The 20,370-nt window shown below is 46.5% G+C and overlaps 2 protein-coding genes across 2 annotated transcripts in view; both read right to left on the bottom strand.

Moving 5' to 3' along the window:
• The window catches only part of LOC147115816 (UDP-GalNAc:beta-1,3-N-acetylgalactosaminyltransferase 1-like), a 485,760-nt gene that overhangs the window by 95,192 nt on the left and 370,198 nt on the right, over positions 1-20,370 (bottom strand). The gene's annotated exons all lie outside the window — the stretch shown is intronic.
• Positions 1-20,370, bottom strand: part of LOC147115817 (protein phosphatase 1L) — a 311,711-nt gene that overhangs the window by 12,710 nt on the left and 278,631 nt on the right. The window contains exon 3 of the mRNA XM_085990400.1: positions 3,785-3,946. Within this exon, the coding sequence (XP_085846526.1) occupies positions 3,785-3,946 (162 nt within the window). The remainder of the gene's footprint in view (positions 1-3,784; positions 3,947-20,370) is intronic.

The following is a 20,370-nucleotide window of genomic DNA, read 5'->3' as shown; positions in this document are numbered from 1 at the left end:
CGGAGAGGCTCGGGGCAAACTTGGCTAAGTAGTTAACCATGCCTAGTACTGTCTCTAGCTCTGCGCGGTTCTTCGGCGGCTCCATCTTCTTGATGGCGGAGATTTTCTCTGGATCCGGCTTAATGCCATCAGTTGAGAGGCAATGCCCGAAAAAACTGATCTCGGTGGATCCGATTATGCTTTTCTCGGGGTTGAGCCAGATACCTTTCTCCCGTGATCTTTGTAGCACCGCACGAAGATTCCTGTCATGTTCCTCTCTATTCCTGCCATAGATGAGGATGTTGTCTATGATTGCGACTACTCCATCGAGGCCTTCATAGGTTTCGTCGATCTTCCACTGGAATTCATCCTGAGCTGAGATAAGACCAAATGGTAAACGCAGAAATCGGTAGCGTCCAAATGGTGTGTTGAACGTTGTTAGCTTAGATGACTCTTCTGTGAGCTTGATAGTCCAGTATCCTGATCGTGCGTCCATTACACTGAAGTAACGTGCTCCCACTAGCTTGGGTGTGATGTCATCTAGCGGTGGTAGAGGATAGGAAGGGCGTGTGATAGCCTTGTTCAAATCTCTGGGGTCGAGACAGACTGAGCTTGCCTGTATGTGGTTTCTCAACCACTACTAACGCGTTGACCCACTCTGTTGGTTCTGTTTCCCGGACGATGATTTCTGTATTCTCCATGCTCTGCAGCTCCTCCTTCAGGTGACTACGTAGAGCAAGGGGTATCCTTCTCAGTGGGCAAACCACAGGGGTTGCTGCTGGGTCAAGGTGAATAGTGCATTCACCTGGGAATAGTCCGATTCCTTTGAAAACATCAGCAAACTCCTCCATGACTGTCTGCTTCTCGACTGTCTGCTTCTCAACTGGTGCTGTCAATGATAGCACTAGCTTGATGAGGTCCATGTCTAAACATACCTTTAGACCTAGCACTGGAGGTGCTTGAGTGTCAACAATGTAAAAGTCCAACATCATGTCGTTTTCTTTGTACTTGCATTTCATCACGCATGTGCCTTTTACAATGAGCTGCTCACCCCCATAGCTGGTCAGTCTGCATGAGGTGGGCTGTAGCTCACATTCATCCTTCAAGCTGTGATACTCACTCAGAGGAATTACATTAACCTGAGCTCCAGTGTCTAGTTTAAACTTAAGCTCTGTGCCCTTTTTTCCTATCTCAATATCGGCAAAGGCTTGCTCAGTCTCTGAAATCTGTTTTTTCTGTGACACAGAATCAATAAACAGTTCCTCTGCATTTGGCTCTCTATCTGGCATTTGGCTGTCACTCACTGTGTGTACTGTTTTTCCAAAAACAGTCCTGCAAACTTTAGCAAAATGGTTCCGTTTACCACAGTTAGCACATTGCCTTCCTTTGGCAGGGCATTGCACCTTTTCCCTGTGCATCTTGTTTCCACAATATCCACAGTTTTTGAAGCATTTTATGTCTGTGTCGCCCATTTTTAGAACTCTTTCTGTTCTGAAACACGCTCTCTGGGCGGTGTTCTTTGGTGTGTGTCTATTAACTGCGTGCACTGTCTGTTCACTCGAGCTGCTCGTGGCGCCAGTTATGGTTTTCAACTGTGCTTGGGCTATCTCGTGCGATCTAGCTATGTCCATAGCTTTGTCCAGCATTAGCCCGGACCCAACATTCAAAAGTTTCTCTCTTACTTTAGCTGAATGTATTCCAAACACGATGCGGTCTCTGACCGTCTTGTCTTTATCTGCATATTCACAGTCATTTACCAGCAGTTTTAACTCAGTCACGAACTGTTCAAACGACTCACTAGCTCCTTGTACTTTCTCCTGAAACTTGTACCTAGCGAATATCATATTTGTCTTGGGCATCACATATACTTCAAAACGGTCAAAACAATTTTTCAGTACCTTTGCTTCATCCGCGGTGAGAGACCATGTGTTAAAAATGTCTCTCCCTTTTTCTCCGATCCACAGGAGTAGGTAGCTGCATCTTTCTTCCTCCCCTTTGCTTTTCAATGGACCTGAGAACATTAACTCTACGTGTTGCTTGAACTTGCTCCATTCTCTCTGTAAGTTCAAAGATTCCCAATTCATTCGAGGTAAGGGAGCTCCAATGATGTCCATTTTCAATCCCTGTTCTGACACCATGTCTTGTTTTGCACACTTTGTACAAAAATAATAACTTGCAGGACAACGGAGTATTACAGTTTAAATTCTTTTATGAAGCATTAGGTCTGTGATCTCAATCATACAGCACAGTGGGGACAAGATGGAGTTCCGACCCTAGCCTGGGTCTTCTAAACAATAGCAGTCCTTACAGATGCCTGCAGGCCAATGACAACTCAGCATGTGATCACATGTGAATATAATAGGTATTCCTTACAGATGCCTGCGGGTCAATGATAATTCAATATGCAAATGTTACAAGGCCCTTTGCACATGCAAATAATGGGCCTAATACTTGTTTATGGCCCCCACTGAAAGAATAGTTTGTCCAGGGCTACCTTAAAGGGACCACCTGTTAGGTGCATGTGTCAGCTCTTTGAAAGAGCTATCCAATTAGTCCCACTCCCCTGCCCTTTCCTCACAACTTTGCAAATTTTTCCCTTCAAGTATTTATCCAATTCCCTTTTGAAAGTTATAATTGAATCTTGTTCCACCACCCTTTCGGGTAGTGCATTCCAGATCATAACAACTCGCCGCGTAAAATAATTTCTCCTCATCTCGCCTCTGGTTCTTTTGCCAATTACCTTAAATTTGTGTCTTCTGGCTACCGACCCTTCTGCCACTGGAAACAGTTTCTCCTTATTTACTCTATGAAAACCCTTCATGGTTTTGAACACCTCTATTAAATCTCTGCTCTAAGGAGAACAACCCCAGCTCCTCTAGTCTCTCCACATAACTGAAGTCCCACATCCCTGGTACCAGTCTAGTAAATGTCCTCTTCACCAATGTTCCCCCTAATTATTTTTGGGGTGTGTGGCCCCTTTAAGGCGCTGCGTGGCCCATTCACAGTATTGCGCATGTGCAAAATTTAACATTGGAAAAGTTGGTCCCGGGCTGCGCAGAGGGAACATTGCTCTTCACCCTCTAAGGCTTTGACATCCTTCCTAAAGTGTGGTGCCCAGAATTGGACACAATGTTCCAGCTGGGGCCTAACCAATGATTTATAAAGGATTAGCTTAGCGTCCTTGCTTTTGTACTCTTATGCCTCTGTTTATAAAGCGAAGGATCCCGTATGTTTTTTTTAACAGCCTTCTCAACCTGTTGTGCCATGATCAAAGATTTGTGTATGTACAACAAAGGTAAGGTTTGATAATATACTTACCTGAATGCGCACCACTCTCAGCCATTGCACGCCCCCCACCCCCAGCGTTGCCACTACCTGCCCCCTCGATTGCCACTGCTACCTCCCCCCACTCCCACAGTCACTACTTCCTTCACAACCTGATTATTCCCCTTTCTGGTCTCCCCCCTTTATCACTTACCTGAGGCCCATTGCTGACATCACAGCGGCCCGATCTTCAATTGTGCTTCGCCAGCGAGCTGCCAGTTACTGTCTACAGCTTGCCGGCCCGATGGTAATGAGGCCTGAGGCCCAATATCGGGTGCTTCTCGGCCTTACCATTCAGGTGCAGGGATCGACCTGTGGCACCATCACACTGCCAACAGTACTGATACCCAAGGGCTTGTCCTCCCAGCTCAACAGCATCAAGGATGATGATGAGAATGCATCCTATGATATTTTGTACTGATTTTACCTTTCAAAAACACGATATTCATATAAATATTTTTTTTTTTCTTTTTCCCATTACCTGCTCGTTTTATCCTCTTTCTTTCCTTCAACTGATAAGGTTTGTGGTCATGTGAAAGGGGAACTGCATTTCCGTCTTTGTCGCACAGTACACCACGAGAATCTCCAACATTTGCAACAGTTAGCTCTTTGTCTGACAGCAGTGCAACCAGACATGTTGTGCCTGTAAATACAATGAGGATGTTAGTATCAGGAAGAAAGAAATGAAGCAAACTTGGCAGTTGTAATGTAATAGTTTTCTGCACCAGGGTCTACTACTGTCAGGACTTATGATAGCTCCAACATTAGCCAATTTCATTATTTTTTTGACCAGTGAGGAATGGAAACAATTTCAATAGACTTTCCAATGTTGATGTGGCCTTTACTATCTGCTGCTGCTGGACAGTGCTTGGTGTCTGTCATCCAACTGAGTCAGGAAACATTGTGCACCAAATACTCAGTAGTACTATTATTATGAGGAGCTGTTTCTAAGATTTCAAAGCCCAGTACCCACTCAATACTTCAGGCTATGCTATAATTATTGGAAGGAATAGATGTAATCTTTACTTACAGAACTGATTTGTGTGCATTGTAACGTAGTATAAAAATATACAAGATACAATACCCGTGAAGTCTTAAATCTCATTTATACTAACATACACTTCACTACTTAACTTTACGTTTACATACATGCATTCTAAACCCATTTTTGAATTTTTCGTAGTTTTTCTTAGTCTGCTCCTATTTAATATGGTACAACTACCACCTCCATTACTATCTTCTCTAGTACTATCCAACACACACACTCTTTTATGCACCTTATTCCTCTTTTCTACTCCGAAATGCTGGTGCCCATTCCCCTGCCAATCTAGTTAAAGTGTTGCAGTTTGATTTTTTAAAGAATAAATGCAGCTACTTTTTAGTTGCCACAACACTCCTGATACTAAATAATGTTGAAATTATGGAATGAGACTGTTGCCCTGTGTGAAACTGACAAGAAAGCACCGAAACTCCACTAACCTACAGCTGCGATTCATTACTGACGATACCTTTAAATAACATTCCTAGAGGCAGCTTCCTGTTGCTTCATCACAGCTGTTCCTGTTTCCTCCAGGTGCTAAGGCAGGTGGTGACAAACAATTTTTTAAATCGGGCAGTCAGTGAGCGCTGCACACTCACTGACATCACGATCCCCCTGGTGTTGAGGCTCCCACGATAATTGTTAATGGCGGTGCTGCAGGGGGACGGGGGGACGGTATTTGACCTGCGGTGTTGGATTTGCCTTGCCCCAGCGATAATGCTCTAGCGCCCTGTTAGTGCCATCTGCCGGCGGTAATGGGAGGTGCTAAGCTACCGAATTTTTCCCCCTAAATCTTTTAAAGACTAAATTCTAATTATTACAATCCTGTTTGTAAACATTTATTCCCCCTTACTCTAATAGTTACTTTTCTCCTTTTGGTGCCACATGATTATATCTAGCCATCAGCTGGAGAAGAACTTGGAGTGGGAGGGGGAGGATCCAGTTGTTGTGGTCCACATAGGAACCAACGACATAGGTAGAACTTGGAATGAGGTTCTAATGAGGGAGTTTGAGGAGCTAGGATTCAAATTAAAAAGCAGAACCTCAAAGGTAATAATCTCTGGATTGTTACCTGAGCCATGCACAAATTGGCATAGGAAAAACAGATTCGAGGTTTAAATGCATGGGTCAGAGAGTGGTGTGGGAGGCAGGGGTTTCAGTTTTATGGGGCACTGGCAAAAGAGGGAGCTGTTCCGTTGGGATGGGCGGGGACCAGTGTCCTGGCGAATCGAATAACTAGGGCAGTAGACAGTGCTTTAAACTAATGATGAAGGGTGGGAGGGCGGGGGAGGATTCAAGAAAGAGTAAATTTAAAAGCAGCAAGAGAAATGTCAAGGCTCTAGAGCAGAGCAGAATTCTGGGTAAAAATAAGTAGAGTGGGTCAGGAAGGGACAGAGAGATTAACAAAGGTAATAGGGCATCAGTGACTAAGGTGACATCAGGGGAAAATAGAAATAAGTCAAAGCTAAAGGCACTATATCTGAATGCGTGAAGCATTCCCAACAAAGTAGATGAATTAATAGCGCAGATAGAAATTAATAGGTTTGATCTAATAGCCATTACGGAGACATGGTTGCAAAGTGACCAAGGTTGGGAACTAAATATTCCAGGATACTTAACTTTTAGAAGAGATAGGCAAAATAGAAAAGGAGGAGGGTTAGCCCTGATAATAAAGGATGGGTTAAAGACTGTAGAGAGAAAGGATCTTAGCTCCGAAAATCAAGAAGTAGAATTAGTTTGGGTGAGCTAAGAAACAGCAAGGGGCAGAAAACATTGGTGGGAGTTGTTTAAAGGCCCCCAATCAGTAGTTGTAATGTAGGGCAGAGTATAAATCAGGAAATTAGAGGCGCATGTAACAAGGGTAATACAGTAATTATGGGGGTCTTTAATCTATACATAGACTGGGCAAACCAAATTTGGAGTAATAGTGTGGAGGATGAATTCATGGAATGTTAACAAGATAGTTTTCTAGCTCAGTATGTTGAGGAACCAACTAGGTATTGGGGGTAATATATTAGCATGGATTGAGGATTGGTTAATGGACAGAAAATAGAGTAGGAATAAATGGAACTTTTTCAGGTTGGCAGGTTGTAACTAGGAGGATACCGCAAGGATCAGTGCTTGGGCCTCAGCTATTTATAACCTATATTAATGACTTAGATGAAGGGACTGAATGTAATGTATCCAAGTTTGCTGATGATACATAGTTAGGTGGGAAAGTAAGCTGTGAGGAGGATGCAACAAGGCTGCAGAGAGATATAGACAGGTTGACTGAGTGGGCAAGAACATGGCAAATGGATTACAATGTGGGGAAGTGTGAAGTTATCCACTTTGGTAGGAAAAACAAAAAAGCAGAATATTTTTTGAATGGTGAGAGACTGGGAAATGTTTGCACTCAGAGGGACCTGGCTGTCCTTGTACATGAATAACAGAAAGTTAACATGCAGGTACAGCAAGCAATTGGGAAAGCAAATGGTATGTTCGCTTTTGTTACAAAGGGATTAGAGTATAAGAGTAAAGAAGTCTTACTACAATTATACAGGGCATTGGTGAGGCCACACCTGGAGTACTATGTACAGTTCTGGTCTGCTTACCTGAGGAAAGACATACTTGCCTTAGAGGGAGTGCAGCGAAGGTTCACTAGACTGGTTCCTGGGATGAGGGGATTGCTCTATGAGGAGAGATTGAGTAGACTAGGCCTATATTTCTTAAAATCCCATGATACTATTTAAACAACTGCAGGGGAGTTCTCCTGGTGTCCTGGTCATCATTTATACCCAATCAGCACCACTAAAAGCAAATTATCTTGTCATTTATCTCATTGCTGTTTGTGAGACTGTGCTCTGTGCAACTTGGCTGTCATGTTTCTCTATATTACAACAGTGATTACATGTCAAAATACTTCATATAATATGAAGCGCTTTTTGATGTCCTGAGGATGTGAAAGACAGTACATAAATGCAAGTTCTTAATTTCTTTCTTATTCACTGAAGCAGTTTGCCTTTCTTTTTCTAGCTGCTGGTAGTTTTGTTCCATGTACTCCCCTTTCTGTGAACCCTTGTCATGCTCTGGGGATGGTGGTGTTCTCTCTCACCCCACACCCACCTTCATCAACTTCATCATCCCCTTTAGCTTCCAGAAGTAGCAAGCCTTTCTTTATTGTGATGTAGCTGCAAGCTACAATAATGCTGGAGACTTTTGTTGGGCTGTACTGCAGGCCTCCAACATTCTGCCAAAACCTTGTCAACCTCAAGGCTGACTACACTGGGATGTATATTGTTTGTTCGAAGACTTAACAGTGTTTAATCATGTGCATGAATACCATGTAAATAATTATGGCCAGAAGTGTCTTTAAGGAGCCTTCAGGGCTATAATCAAGAACACTAGTTTACAGTTTTCATGGGCAACTGGGTGGAATCACTCAGTGCGATCCCCAACTCTGGTAAAAACCATATAATCCCATTTAATAAAAAGAGAGTTTAATTTAACCAGTCATCATAAATTAGTGGTTCTAATTAATAATGGACACAGTTGTGGAATGTGATCCCTAAATCATTAGTAAAAATCCTGAGATCACATTTGACTTATTAGGCACTAAAGCCAGTGGCCCCAGTGACAACTACAACATTTTGTGCCTGTAGAAACTACCAACCAAATATTCGTGGGTAGTGGTCATTAAACCGGTCTGTGTCCACTTTTGTTATTTTCCACTTCTGCTGTTTCTAATATATATAGTTCAATGTCTGCTTGGCAGATTTCACTGGTGCAGTGGTGATCTTGTGCAGTTGTTACTAGCAATGGAAAGTCTCTGCTCTGGGTTACAGCCCAAAGCAAACTTCAAACAAATTTGTTTTATTACTTACATAAGTTAGAAAATTGATTAATTTTTTTTTTTAATATGTTGACCTAAACGTTGTGATAAAACTATATTATTGTTAAGGAATTGAACACTGAAAGATGAACTGTCCCTTTATGACCTTTAGTTGTACACAGAATGGTTCTGTTAAAAAAAGGCTTTCATTATTCTTCATAATAAAGTTATAAAAATATTCTAAGCATGAGATAAAAGGAACATCACTAAGGAATTTTAGGTAATGTACTCTTGTCCTTATTTTATTAAATCATATTTGCTTTATAGAGTCTTAGGGCTAGATTTTCAGTATAGACAGTTTTGGGGCGCTAACCTTAGCGGCCGCCCCAAAGTAGCGCCCCGTTGCCGGAAATTCGGTGGCTTCGCCCGAAGAGGTTGGTGGAGCGCTAAAAGAGGCGTTCCGCTACTATCTTTAGGCGCTAAGCCGGCGGTGCAGAGCACAACACCCGAGCTCGGGCGCAGCGCACGGCAGACACTCTGGTGCCAGTGATCTCTTAAAGGGGAAGGGTGCATGAGTTTTTGTCAAAGGCAGGAGTCTGGGGGGGGGGGGGGAACGATGATGGGAGGAGGAGGAGGAGGAGGAGGAGGAGGAGGAGGAGGAGGAGGAGAATACACAACAGCACACTGGATCCTTCCCCCAGGGTGTGTTGCGTTCCATTTTACAAACGCTCTGGACGCCAGCCGCACAATGGGGCGGTCCGACTGAAGTTTGGAGTCGGGGCGGCCAAAGGGCGTTGCACGAGGATGTGACGTCATTTTCTGCGCGCGCATCCGGGCGGCCGCTAAACTTTGCGCCGGCGCTAATGGGCAACTTCATTTGGGGCGGGGCGCAAACTGCGCTGCGCCCGGGCGCTACACGCATAGCGCCCGAAAATCACTTCTCTTAAGGCGCTAACTGCTGGCACAAGCAACTGAAAATCTAGCCCTTATTATTTAATTTGTTCAGTCTGTAAGACCCAGAGATACCTTAAATATGAACAAGTTCTAAAGAGTGCCTTTATTCCTGTAGTGTATGTACCTTTAAGACAGAACTACGTTTACAGCTCCTGTATACTGTAGTACCGGCAGTGACCACACCTGTATATAAGCCTTGCGCATGCCTCTGTACCCCCAGTCTTGAGACTACCCTCCTCCAGTAAATACCTGTTGATTGTTAAGTTACAGCATCCGTGTGGTTATTGAAAAACATCATACTCTCAGAATCACAGATCTAACAGTGGCGACGAGTGTCGATTCGAATCTACCTGCAACTCTGCATTTCCCTTCGAGGATTCGCTCCGGGAGAGCGGTGGAAGAAAGTTGAGGCCAGAAACACGGGCGTCGACCACGAGCAACCGCCCAGTCGTCCGGCAGAGAGTGAACATCGCAGGGGAGGCTGTGGAGAGCCGGGCTTGGTTCCCCAGCCACGACAATCAGCAAGAGACTGACGACAGGTACAGCGCAGACCCTTCCCGGACAGCGGCGGCTGGAGCTGACCGACGGCGGAGACAAAGCCGAGCAGCGTCGACGGGGTAAGACAGAGGGTGAAGCGCACACGGCGCAGCCGGGGGTTGAAAACCGAGCGGCGTCGAGAAAAAAACAAACAAAAAAAACAAAACGGAGAGAGAGAGGGTAAAGCAACAGTCGGGTTCAGGACTGAGCGGCGGAAACGAAAAAAAAACGGAAAAAAAAAAAACGTGCAGAGCACGGCCAGGGCTCAAGGGCTGAACAGTGTCCGTGGGGAGAAGAAGGGAGAGCACGGGAGACGCCATTGAGCCGCGGAGAAGAAGGAAGAGCGCGGGAGATGCCATTTTTAGAAGCCGCAGCGGAGAAGAAGGGCGAGCGTGGGAAGGAAGGAAAGCGTGGGAGACGCCATTTTGTGCCAGCGGAGAAGAAGGGGAAGCGCGGGGGACGCCATTTTTGACAGTTAAATCACACCCAGGGATGCCGAAGAGTGGCATGATCTCTACGTTCGACAATGAAGTCGAAGATTGGGCGACATATGTGGAACGTCTTGAGGTGTACTGCAGGGCGAATGAAGTGCCAGATGCTAGGAAAGCACTGGTTTTGTTAAATTCCATGGGTGCAAAAACTTCTGGGTTACTGCAAAACCTAATAACCCCAGAGAAGCCGGTGAACAAGAATTTCGAAAGCATAGTAGAAATCCTACAGGACCACTTAAACCCCACACCACTGCTGATAGCAGAACGATTTAAGTTCCATAAAAGGAACCAACACAAAGACGAAAGCAATGCTGAGTACCTAACGGAACTGCGCAAGCTATCGAAACACTGCCAGTTTGGAGCGGGACTAGCAGATACGTTAAGGGACAAGTTTGTGTGTGGGCTGCAAAGTGAAGGAACCCAGAAACGGGTTCTATCAGAAAAGGATCTTACGTTGGACAAGGCTTTCAGTATGGCAGTAGCACACGAAGCAGCCGCAAGGGGCGCTGCAGAGATACAACGGAGACCGCAAGAATATGGCACCAATGAAATGTCCTATGGAACAGGGAAGTACTATCGCTGCGGCAGAACAACACATGACCAGAAGGATTGTTGGTTCAAGGACCAAGTGTGCAGACAGTGTGGAAAAGCAGGACACATAGCAAGAGTCTGCAGGTCTGGGAAGAAAACCAACAGTAAGAAATCTCCACAGGAGAAGTACAAAAAGGTACACCAGGTGATGGACAGTAGTTCAGACAAACAGAAAAGTGACACAGACTCCGGAAGCAAGGAGCTGGGTTGTCTGAAACTACATAAGGTAACCAAAATGGAGGATCACCAGACTATCTGGGTTACACTCAAGATAGACGGAGTCCAAGTGAAAATGGAATTGGACACAGGACCAGCCCTAACAGTCATAAACCAAAGGGACTATAAGCGGCTATTTTCACATATACCCTTGAAAGCTACAGAGATTGTCTTGAAGACGTACACAGGGCAAAAAGTCTACCCCAAGGGAAAAATAAGGGTGAAAGTGATATATAAAGGCCAGGAAATACCTAAAATGGATATATATGTATTGCCAGATGGAGGACCACCACTGCAAGGACGTGAATGGATCTGGAAGATACAATTAGATTTGCATTCCACACAGGCACTGAAGGTTGAGGCCAAAAAGGATGACAATGTCACACCTGGACGACTGTCAAAAATGCTAACTGACGCAAAAGAAGTGTTCCAGGAGGGACTCGGAACACTAAAAGGCATAACAGCAACGATTAAAATAGAGGAAAATGCAAGCCCAAAGTTTCTTAAGGCCAGACCAGTGCCTTATGCAATCAGACCAGCTGTCAAAGCAGAGCTGGAAGGGTTGGAACGTTCAGGAGTACTGTCCAAAGTAGACTGGAGCGAGTGGGCTACACCCATCGTTCCTGTAATGAAGAGGTCGTTGAGTAATACGCTTGGGGAACCAAAGAAGGTCCGCATCTGTGGGGATTTTAAGGTGACAGTGAACCCAGTCCTTCACACGGTACAATATCCGCTTCCACGAATTGAGGATATTTTCGCCTCGTTATCTGGAGGTAAACGCTTCACCAAAATTGATCTAGCCCAGGCGTACTTGCAAATGGAGGTAGAAGAAGCTTCGAAACAATACCTTACGATTAACACTCATAAAGGTCTCTATCAATACAACCGGTTGGTGTTCGGGGTAGCATCGGCTCCGGCTATTTGGCAAAGGGCAATGGATCAAGTCCTGCAAGGGATTCCAGGGACCCAGTGTTATTTGGACGACAGCCTGGTCACGGGCGAAAATGACAGTGATCACCTCGCCAACTTGGAGAAGGTGCTCACCAGATTAAAGGAGTATGGGCTACGAGCTAATCGCCACAAGTGCGAGTTTTTCCAGAAACAGATCTCGCATTGTGGCCACGTCATCGATGAAGAGGGGTTACATAAGTCCCCTGAAAAGATTGAGGCAGTAGTCAAGGCTCCAGCACCAGAAAATGTGTCACAACTGAGGTCGTTCCTCGGGCTGGTAAACTGCTACCACAAGTCCTTACCAAATTTGTCGACGGTATTACACCCACTGAACACCCTACTGCAAACAGGGGTACCATGGAAGTGGAATGACGAACGTAGACGAGCTTTCCTGAAGTGTAAAGAATTGATCACATCAAAAGAGGTGTTGGCCCATTTCAACCCAGCACTACCAATTCGTTTGGCATGTGATGCATCACCCTATGGTATTGGAGCGGTGCTGTCACACAAATTCCCAGACGAGTTGGAGAGGCCAGTAGCTTTTGCGTCTCGGTCACTAACCTCAGCCGAGCGCAACTATGCCCAGATTGACAGGGAGGCCCTCAGCCTAGTATGGGGAGTAAAAAAATTCAACCACTATCTGCATGGGCAGAAGTTCACCTTGCTGACTGACCACCAACCACTTGTCTCCATCTTTAATCCTAAGAAGGGCGTTCCAGTGATGACTGCACAACGGTTACAAAGATGGTCCCTGTTTCTAGGGGCAAATCAATATGAAATAGAATATAAAGGCATGAAACAGCATGGAAACGCTGATGGGCTATCGCGCCTGCCACTGCCTACTGTGGAGGAAGCACCAGCAGTGGACCCTATCGAGATATTTTATTCGTCAATAATTGAACGATTGCCAGTAACGAACGCGGATATAGAGAAGGAGACCCGCAATGATCCGACGCTGTCTCGGGTATATGATTTGACGGTGAGGGGATGGCCAACACATGGCGACTCACTGTTGCCAGCATTCTCATCCAGAAGAGAACAGCTGTCAGTATGCCAGGGGACAGTGATGTGTGGATCCAGAGTGGTGATTCCACCCAAGTTAAGGGAGAGAGTGCTAAATGAGCTACATGAAGGTCATCTGGGGGGAGTGAAAATGAAAAGCCTTGCTAGGGCTTATGTGTGGTGGCCGGGAATCGATCAACAAATCGAAGACCTAACCAAGAGCTGCTCAGGATGCCAGAAGGTCCAAAATGCACCACCACATGCCCCTCTACACCCATGGGAGTGGCCCTCCTCTCCATGGCAACGGGTGCATATTGATTTCGCTGGTCCATTCATGGACTCAATGTTCTTAATAGCAGTGGATGCTCATTCGAAGTGGCCTGAGGTGATAAAAATGTCCTCAACCACTACAGAAAAAACGATTGCAGTCCTACGGACCATATTTGCCAGAAACGGCTTGCCAGAGCAGATTTGCTCTGATAATGGACCACAGTTTGTGTCCGAAGAGTTTCGAAAATTTATGAGAAGGAATGGGGTAAGGCATTACACATCCGCCCCGTATCATCCAGCCACAAATGGATTGGCTGAGAGGTTCGTACAAACCTTTAAGAAGGCGATAAAGGCCATGTGCGACGTTGAAATTCCATTACAGCATAAGGTGGACAATTTCTTATTAGCCTACCGAAACGCGACACATGCAGTTACCAACCAGACCCCGGCTATGATGTTCTTTAACCGAAGGTTGAGATCTCGTCTGGACTTGCTCAGACCAAATGTGCGAAGAAATGTTGAGGATAAACAATTCCAGCACATCAATGAGAAGCCGACAAGGAGCTTCAATGTAGGACAACCAGTCTTGGCCCGTGACTACCGAACAGAGAAATGGCAACCCGGAACGATATGCACAAGGCAGGGGCCATTAATGTACACAGTAGATGTCGGGGAGAACATTGTGAGACGCCACGTCGATCAGATCTTAGCGTCACAGGAACGAGTCAACCCCATGTCTCGAGTACCTGGGGATGAACCCGACATACCGGTAGCATCTACCTCAGAACCAGTAGCAGTGGAAACCGATGAACTACCCGATGAAAAGGGGCTAGAATCGCCTCCGCACCAAGAACAAGAACCTCAGGAAAGGCGCTATCCCGAAAGGATCAGGAAGCCGCCCCAAAGACTGAATCTATAAATGGACTATTGTTGTTTAATGTACATGTTAAAGTGTTAATTGTTATTTGAATATTAGGGGTACTACTAATCTAAAAGGGGAGGAATTGTAGTGTATGTACCTTTAAGACAGAACTACTTTTACAGCTCCTGTATACTGTAGTACCAGCAGTGACCACACCTGTATATAAGCCTTGTGCATGCCTCTGTACCTCCAGTCTTGAGACTACCCTCCTCCAGTAAATACCTGTTGATTGTTAAGTTACAGCATCCGTGTGGTTATTGAAAAACATCATACTCTCAGAATCACGGATCTAACAATTCCTATTTTCCTGACAAACCATAAAGTCCCAAGGAACACTGTGACATAATAACAATTTTCAACCATTAACAAGTCTGCAAATAACCTGCTAACATGTGATGATGCTGTTTAACCTTTACACTTCCTTCGATGTTACGTACAGTCACTTGACAGTTACCCGCATTTATCATTTTCATTTTGGGAATTTCATTTGGCACGGAAGGCAGTAGCTGACAGTGCTTGAAGCTGGAGGTAATGCTTAATCTCTTTTGGTTCAGTACAAGCCCCAGTTACCCACAATACTATGCACTATGTGTGGAGGAGCTTTACACACGGTTTCTCTTGCCAGTGGAATTCTTTCTCGTGTTTCAGTTTTCCCTTATAAAGACAGAAATTGAAATGCAGAGTAAGTCATTACCACTAAAGCAAGGTTGTTGAATTTGCAAGGAAGCTTTGCATAAAATGCTGTCGTGCTGCACAAATTTTCAGCAGTCCCAGAGATATCTCTGCTCATTATTGTTCCAAATGCAATATTGAGCTTCAGATAAAACACTCTCTGCTGCATCAAGAGTTATTTGTGTTCCCTGCACTATAATTCAGGTCGGTCACTGGTCACACTTTTTTGATTTGATGCAACTTTTATGACTCAACTCCACAAGGGATTGGACTGCAGCCTACAGGAACAGAGGGGGAAAAGGGGATCAGGTTTCCGTCGCCTCCGATGACGTCATCATTGCTGCTGCATTTAAGGTCTGCAACAAGCCTTGCTTCTTCTGCAGACGGCTAACCTTTTGGCCTTTCATGCTACAGGGACCTGGAGGCAGAATGACCAGCGAGAGACCTAGGTCTGCTCCCAGGTTTGAAGACGTTGCCTTGCAGGCTTTAGTTGAGGGAGCAAGAGCTCATAAAGAGGTGCTCTTCCCTTCTTCAGGGAGGAAGAAGCCTCCCCAGCAGACCAAGGCTGAGTGGATCCAGGTGGCAGAAGAGGTCAACTCATTATCAGTAACCCGCAGAACCTGGATTCAGTGCAGGAAGAGATTTCATGACCTTCTGCGCACTGGAAAAGTGAGTATGAATTTCCCATCACCCTCAATCTGATCCCCATTGCCTTTCCACACCAGCACTCAGCTTTAGCAATCTCTTCCTCCACGTCCCACTTGACACTGACATCCATGCACCCTTACCTATTCCCTCTCTCTCTATGGTCACATTCACCTAACTATTCGACTATGCAGCCCTCACACTCCCTATCATTGTGATGCTATGAAAACAACTGACAACACACAGGGAGGGCCCTTGGTCTTGCCACCTCACTCCATCTTTGCCTCCTTCTAAGCATCTATGCTATGGAATCTCTACACTCACTCCTTCATTCTCACTCAACCTCCACTTGTCTCCCTCATTGCAGGCAAAGAGAGCTCACAATAAGCGAGAAAGAGCGAGGACAGGAGGAGGGCCACCCTCAGTAGCCCACCTCATCCCCTGGGAGGAGGCGGTCCTGGAGATCGTAGGAGTGGAGGAAGATGCGCAAGTGGGGGACGGACAGACAGGTGCATCACAGCAAGCTGGTGACAGAATAGTTTTCCATCTCTCTCATTGACATTGCATGAGTCGCTGATAATGATTCTGAAGCTCTAACAGATGGACTAATGATCATCTGCAATATGCAATGTGCATGTAACCTTGGCATCACATTTCTGACTCTTTCCTTTACTCCCCCACAGGACCATCGCAAGCACCCATCCCCACTAGCCAGGAGGAATAGCATGAGTCTCAAGACTCCTCAGAGGAAGCTGCAACCTCTGAGGGCGCAGCATCAGCAGAATTCAGTGCACCCAGCACCAGCGCACTCACACCTCAGTGGGACCTTCGGCACATAGAGTAGTGTTGTCACCTGGCGTATCACAGCTTGCAAGTGAGCAGCAGCAGATTGTGGAGACAGGGAAAGCAGTGGAGAGTCCTAGTCGGAGGGCGCAGGACTCTGCCAGCTCGGCTCAGCTGCATGTCGACCCTCTGCCTCTGGGTCCATCCATAAGATCAGCGGTGCTGGAACTCCAGGAACAGATAAGAACATAAGAAGTAGGAGCAGGAGTACGCCATAAGGCCCCTCGGGCCTGCTCCGCCATTCAATACGATCATGGCTGATCTGAATCTAGACACACGTCCACTTCCCTGCCCTCTCCCCGTAACCCCTAATTCCCTTATCTGCTAGGAAACTGTCTATCTCCATTTTAAATTTATTTAATGTTGCAGCTTCTGCAGCTCTCTGGGGTAGCAAATTCCATAGATTTACTACCCTCTGAGTGAAGAAGTTTCTCCTCATCTCAGTTTTGAAAGGGCAGCCCCTTATTCTTAGATTATGCCCCCTAGTTCTAGTCTCACCCATCAGTGGAAACATCCTTTATAATTGCAAAATACTGCAGATGCTGGAAATCTGAAATAACAACAGAAAATGCTGGAAATGCTCAGCGTAAGCTCGAGGAACAGCACCTCATCTTTCGATTGGGCACTTTGCAGCCTGCCGGACTCAACATTGAGTTCAACAATTTCAGATAATTATCCCTGCCCCCATTTTTCATGCAGTATGATTTTTGCCATTCCCATTTGCAACATTTTATCTTTCCTGCCTCTTACAAAAGTACAGGATGTTCTTTCTATTTCTTCCTCCTCTCCTAACACCGCCCCCCCCCGCCCTGTCTCTGCACCTGCTTAATATCTGTTACATCTCCAGCTTTTTCCAGTTCTGATGAAGGGTCCCAGACCTGAAACGTTAACTCTGTTTCTCTCTCCACGGATGCTGCCTGGCCTGCTGAGTATTTCCAGCATTTTCTGTTGTTATTTTAGTGGAAACATCCTCACCGCATCCACCCGATCAAGCCCCCTCACAATCTTATATGTTTCGATAAGATCGCCTCTCATTCTTTTGAACTCCAATGAGTAGAGTCCCAACCTACTCAACCTTTCCTCATACGTCAACCCCCTCATCTCCGGAATCAACCGAGTGAACCTTCTCTGAACCGCTTCGAGAGCAAGTATATCTTTTCTTAAATATGGAAACCAAAACTGCATGCAGAATTCCAGGTGTGGCCTCACCAATACCCTGTATAACTGCAGCAAGACTTCCCTGTTTTTATACTCCATCCCCCTCGCAATAAAAGCCAAGATTCCATTGGCCTTCCTGATCACCTGCTGCACCTGCATACTAACTTTTTGTGTTTCATGTACCAGGACCCCCAGATCCCTTTGTACTGTAGCACTTTGCAGTTTCTCTCCATTTAGATAATAACTTGCTCTTTGATTTTTTCTGCCAAAGTGCATAACCTCACACTTTCCAACATTATATTGCATCTGCCAAATCTCTGCCCACTCACTTAGCCTGTTTATGTCCTTTTGCAGGTTTTTTATGTCCTCCTCACCCACTGCTTTCCCTCCCATCTTTGTATGAGTCTCTGGCAGGTTTTGTCTCCAGGGTCGCTGCGAGTGTGGAGAAAATGGAGGAGTCCATAGCGAACATGAGCAGAGCCTTTGTGGAGTCATTGGCGCATGAACGCATCACCATGGAAAGGATGGCAACTTCCATGGAGGTGATAAGTCGCCAGAGTGCAGAAAACATGGTGAGTGTTCAGAATAGAATGACATCTCTGGAGGAGCGATGGGCATCTATTGAACAGAGAAACCAGACCTTCATGGAAGTCCTTCTGAGTAGGACTGCCAGTGCAGATACAGGTCCCCATGGCCCCCCTGATGTGCAGCAAGGTGCTCTCAAGCTACTTGCAAGCGCTTACACTTCCATGCAACTGCAGAGCCCTCGGTCAGAGCCCCACCAGATCGGCTTCTCAACTCCTGCACAGGTTCACAACCCCAGAGGACGCCTGCCAAAGGTGTCGAGACAGGAGCAGCAGGAAAGTGAGCAAGGGGCTGCCACATCTGCTGAAGCCACAGGGGAAGCACCACGTAGGAACACGCGTAAAAGAAAGATACTGCACAAATAGTTACAAGGGAAGCTGCGAAGCAAAAGTGCTTGATTGGCTAGACTAAACAAATCTGGCCAAGATGAGTGCGTTCCTTGCATCCTGGGCAGCAATGTTCTCGCGTACTGCTGCCACTGGTTGATGGGCCTCTGCAAGATGTTCGTTTTTGCTCTCCGCCTCCTCCTCCTCCTCACCTGAGGAGGATATGTGACGAGCCACTTGGTCCTCAGGAATCTGCGAGCCACGACGCTGTGCCATTTTGTGAAGTGCACAGCAAACCACGACGATTCTGGAGACCCTGGCTGCTGAGTACTGCAGGGCTCCACCTGATCTATCCAGGCATCTGAAGCGCATCTTCAGCAAACCGATGGTTTGCTCGATTATGGCTCTGGTGGACATGTGGCTGGAGTTGTAGCTCTCCTCAGCTTCATTGGATGGGCTCCTCAATGGCGTCATTAGCCACATCTTCAGGGGATAGCCCTTGTCTCCAAGTAGCCATGCATTAAGTTGGTCTGGCGGACTGAATAGCGGAAACACACTAGACTGGCACAATATGAAGGGGTCATGGCAACTGTCAGGGTACTTGGCACAAACATGCAAAATTTCCTTCTTGTGGTCACACACCAGCTGAACGTTAAGGGAGTGGAAGCCCTTGCGGTTGACAAAAATACCTGGATTGCGATGGGGTGCCTTAAGGGCCACATGTGTGCAGTCAACGACACCCTGCACCCTTGGAAAGCCTGCCAGATTAGCTAATCCAACCGCACGCACCGTGACGCTTGCTTGATCCTTGGTGAAATGGATGTGATTGTGCGCGATGGCAAAGAGGGCATCGGTTACCTGCGTGATGCAATTGTGTGCGGCCACCTGGGAGATGCCGCTGATGTCTGCTGCTGATCCCTGAAATGAGCCTGAGGCAAAAAAGTTGAGTGCGGTGGTGACTTTGACGGCCACTGGTAACGGTTGTCCACCTGGTCCTCTGGCCTGCAGGTCTTGTTGCAGCATTGCGCAAATGTCACCCACTACCTCTCGCGAAAGTCGGAGCTGCCTTTGGCACTGCTGCTCAGACATATTGAGGTAGCTGATCCTGTGTCTGTAGACCCTGTTTGGGGGGTATCTCCTGCGCCGACGGGCTTCCATGCGCTGGCCCCTTCTGGCCTGTGCAGCTTCCGGTGGGTGAGCAGCAGCTTGGCGCTCCTGTTGTTGCTGCTGCTGTTGGTGCTGCTGTTGTCCTGGTTCTGCTGGTGCCGCGGCTGGTCTTCGTCCTCATCTAATGTCCAGAAGAGAAGGAAATAAATGGCTCCCATGCCTCTGGTAAATGCCTCAGTTGAGGAAGCGCTCAGTGAAGGTGGCGAGAGGGGTTTCCCAGGAGGTCACACTGGAGATGGGTGTCAGGCTCCAAACTTCCACAGCTGTGGTTATGCCTTCTAAAAGTTCCCCCAGACCTGAGACTACAAAGTCCTGCCACCTGCAAATGATGGCTGATCAGATCTCTTCTTTAATGGTTGAGCTGCAGCTGATAGTCAGCAATCCAATTGTGCTCCCGCCAGGTTTCACCATCGTGTTTCAGAGCAGGCGTGTTTCACGTGGGAAAAGGGTTAAAATCGCAAAGGCCTTTCAAAATGGCATTATAGAGGCAATTTAGTGCTTGTTAAGGGCCTTAACGGCCTATTCCGCCTCTTGGAGGTGGGACAGAGACGGGACCATTCGACACGAATTAATGAAAATTGCTTGGAGGCGGGATGGAGGCGGGGTTGGGCCTGCACGCCAGTTTTTGCAATTTTAACCCCCCACACGCCTCCAATCCCGCCTCCACAGCCCAATGAAAATCCTGCCCTTAAACTCTGATTTAAGCCTGCCCGCGTTAATGGTGCAGGCAGGGGGCTAAAATGGCAGGTTTCCGGGAGCACCAAAATTGCCCACCACAGGCACACGGGATCTCATAAATATTTAAATATCAGTGTCCGATGATGTAATTCAGAGCTAGACACGAATTTAACAGTTAAGTGCGCCAAGCAGACATTAGTGGTCTAGGT

The sequence above is a fragment of the Somniosus microcephalus genome, chromosome 6, assembly GCF_052327205.1.
Source record: "Somniosus microcephalus isolate GS21.2 chromosome 6, FLI_Smic_1.0, whole genome shotgun sequence".
Taxonomy (NCBI): Eukaryota; Metazoa; Chordata; class Chondrichthyes; order Squaliformes; family Somniosidae; genus Somniosus; species Somniosus microcephalus.
Note: the sequence above shows the minus strand (reverse complement) of the source record. Positions and strands in the feature narration are given on the sequence as shown.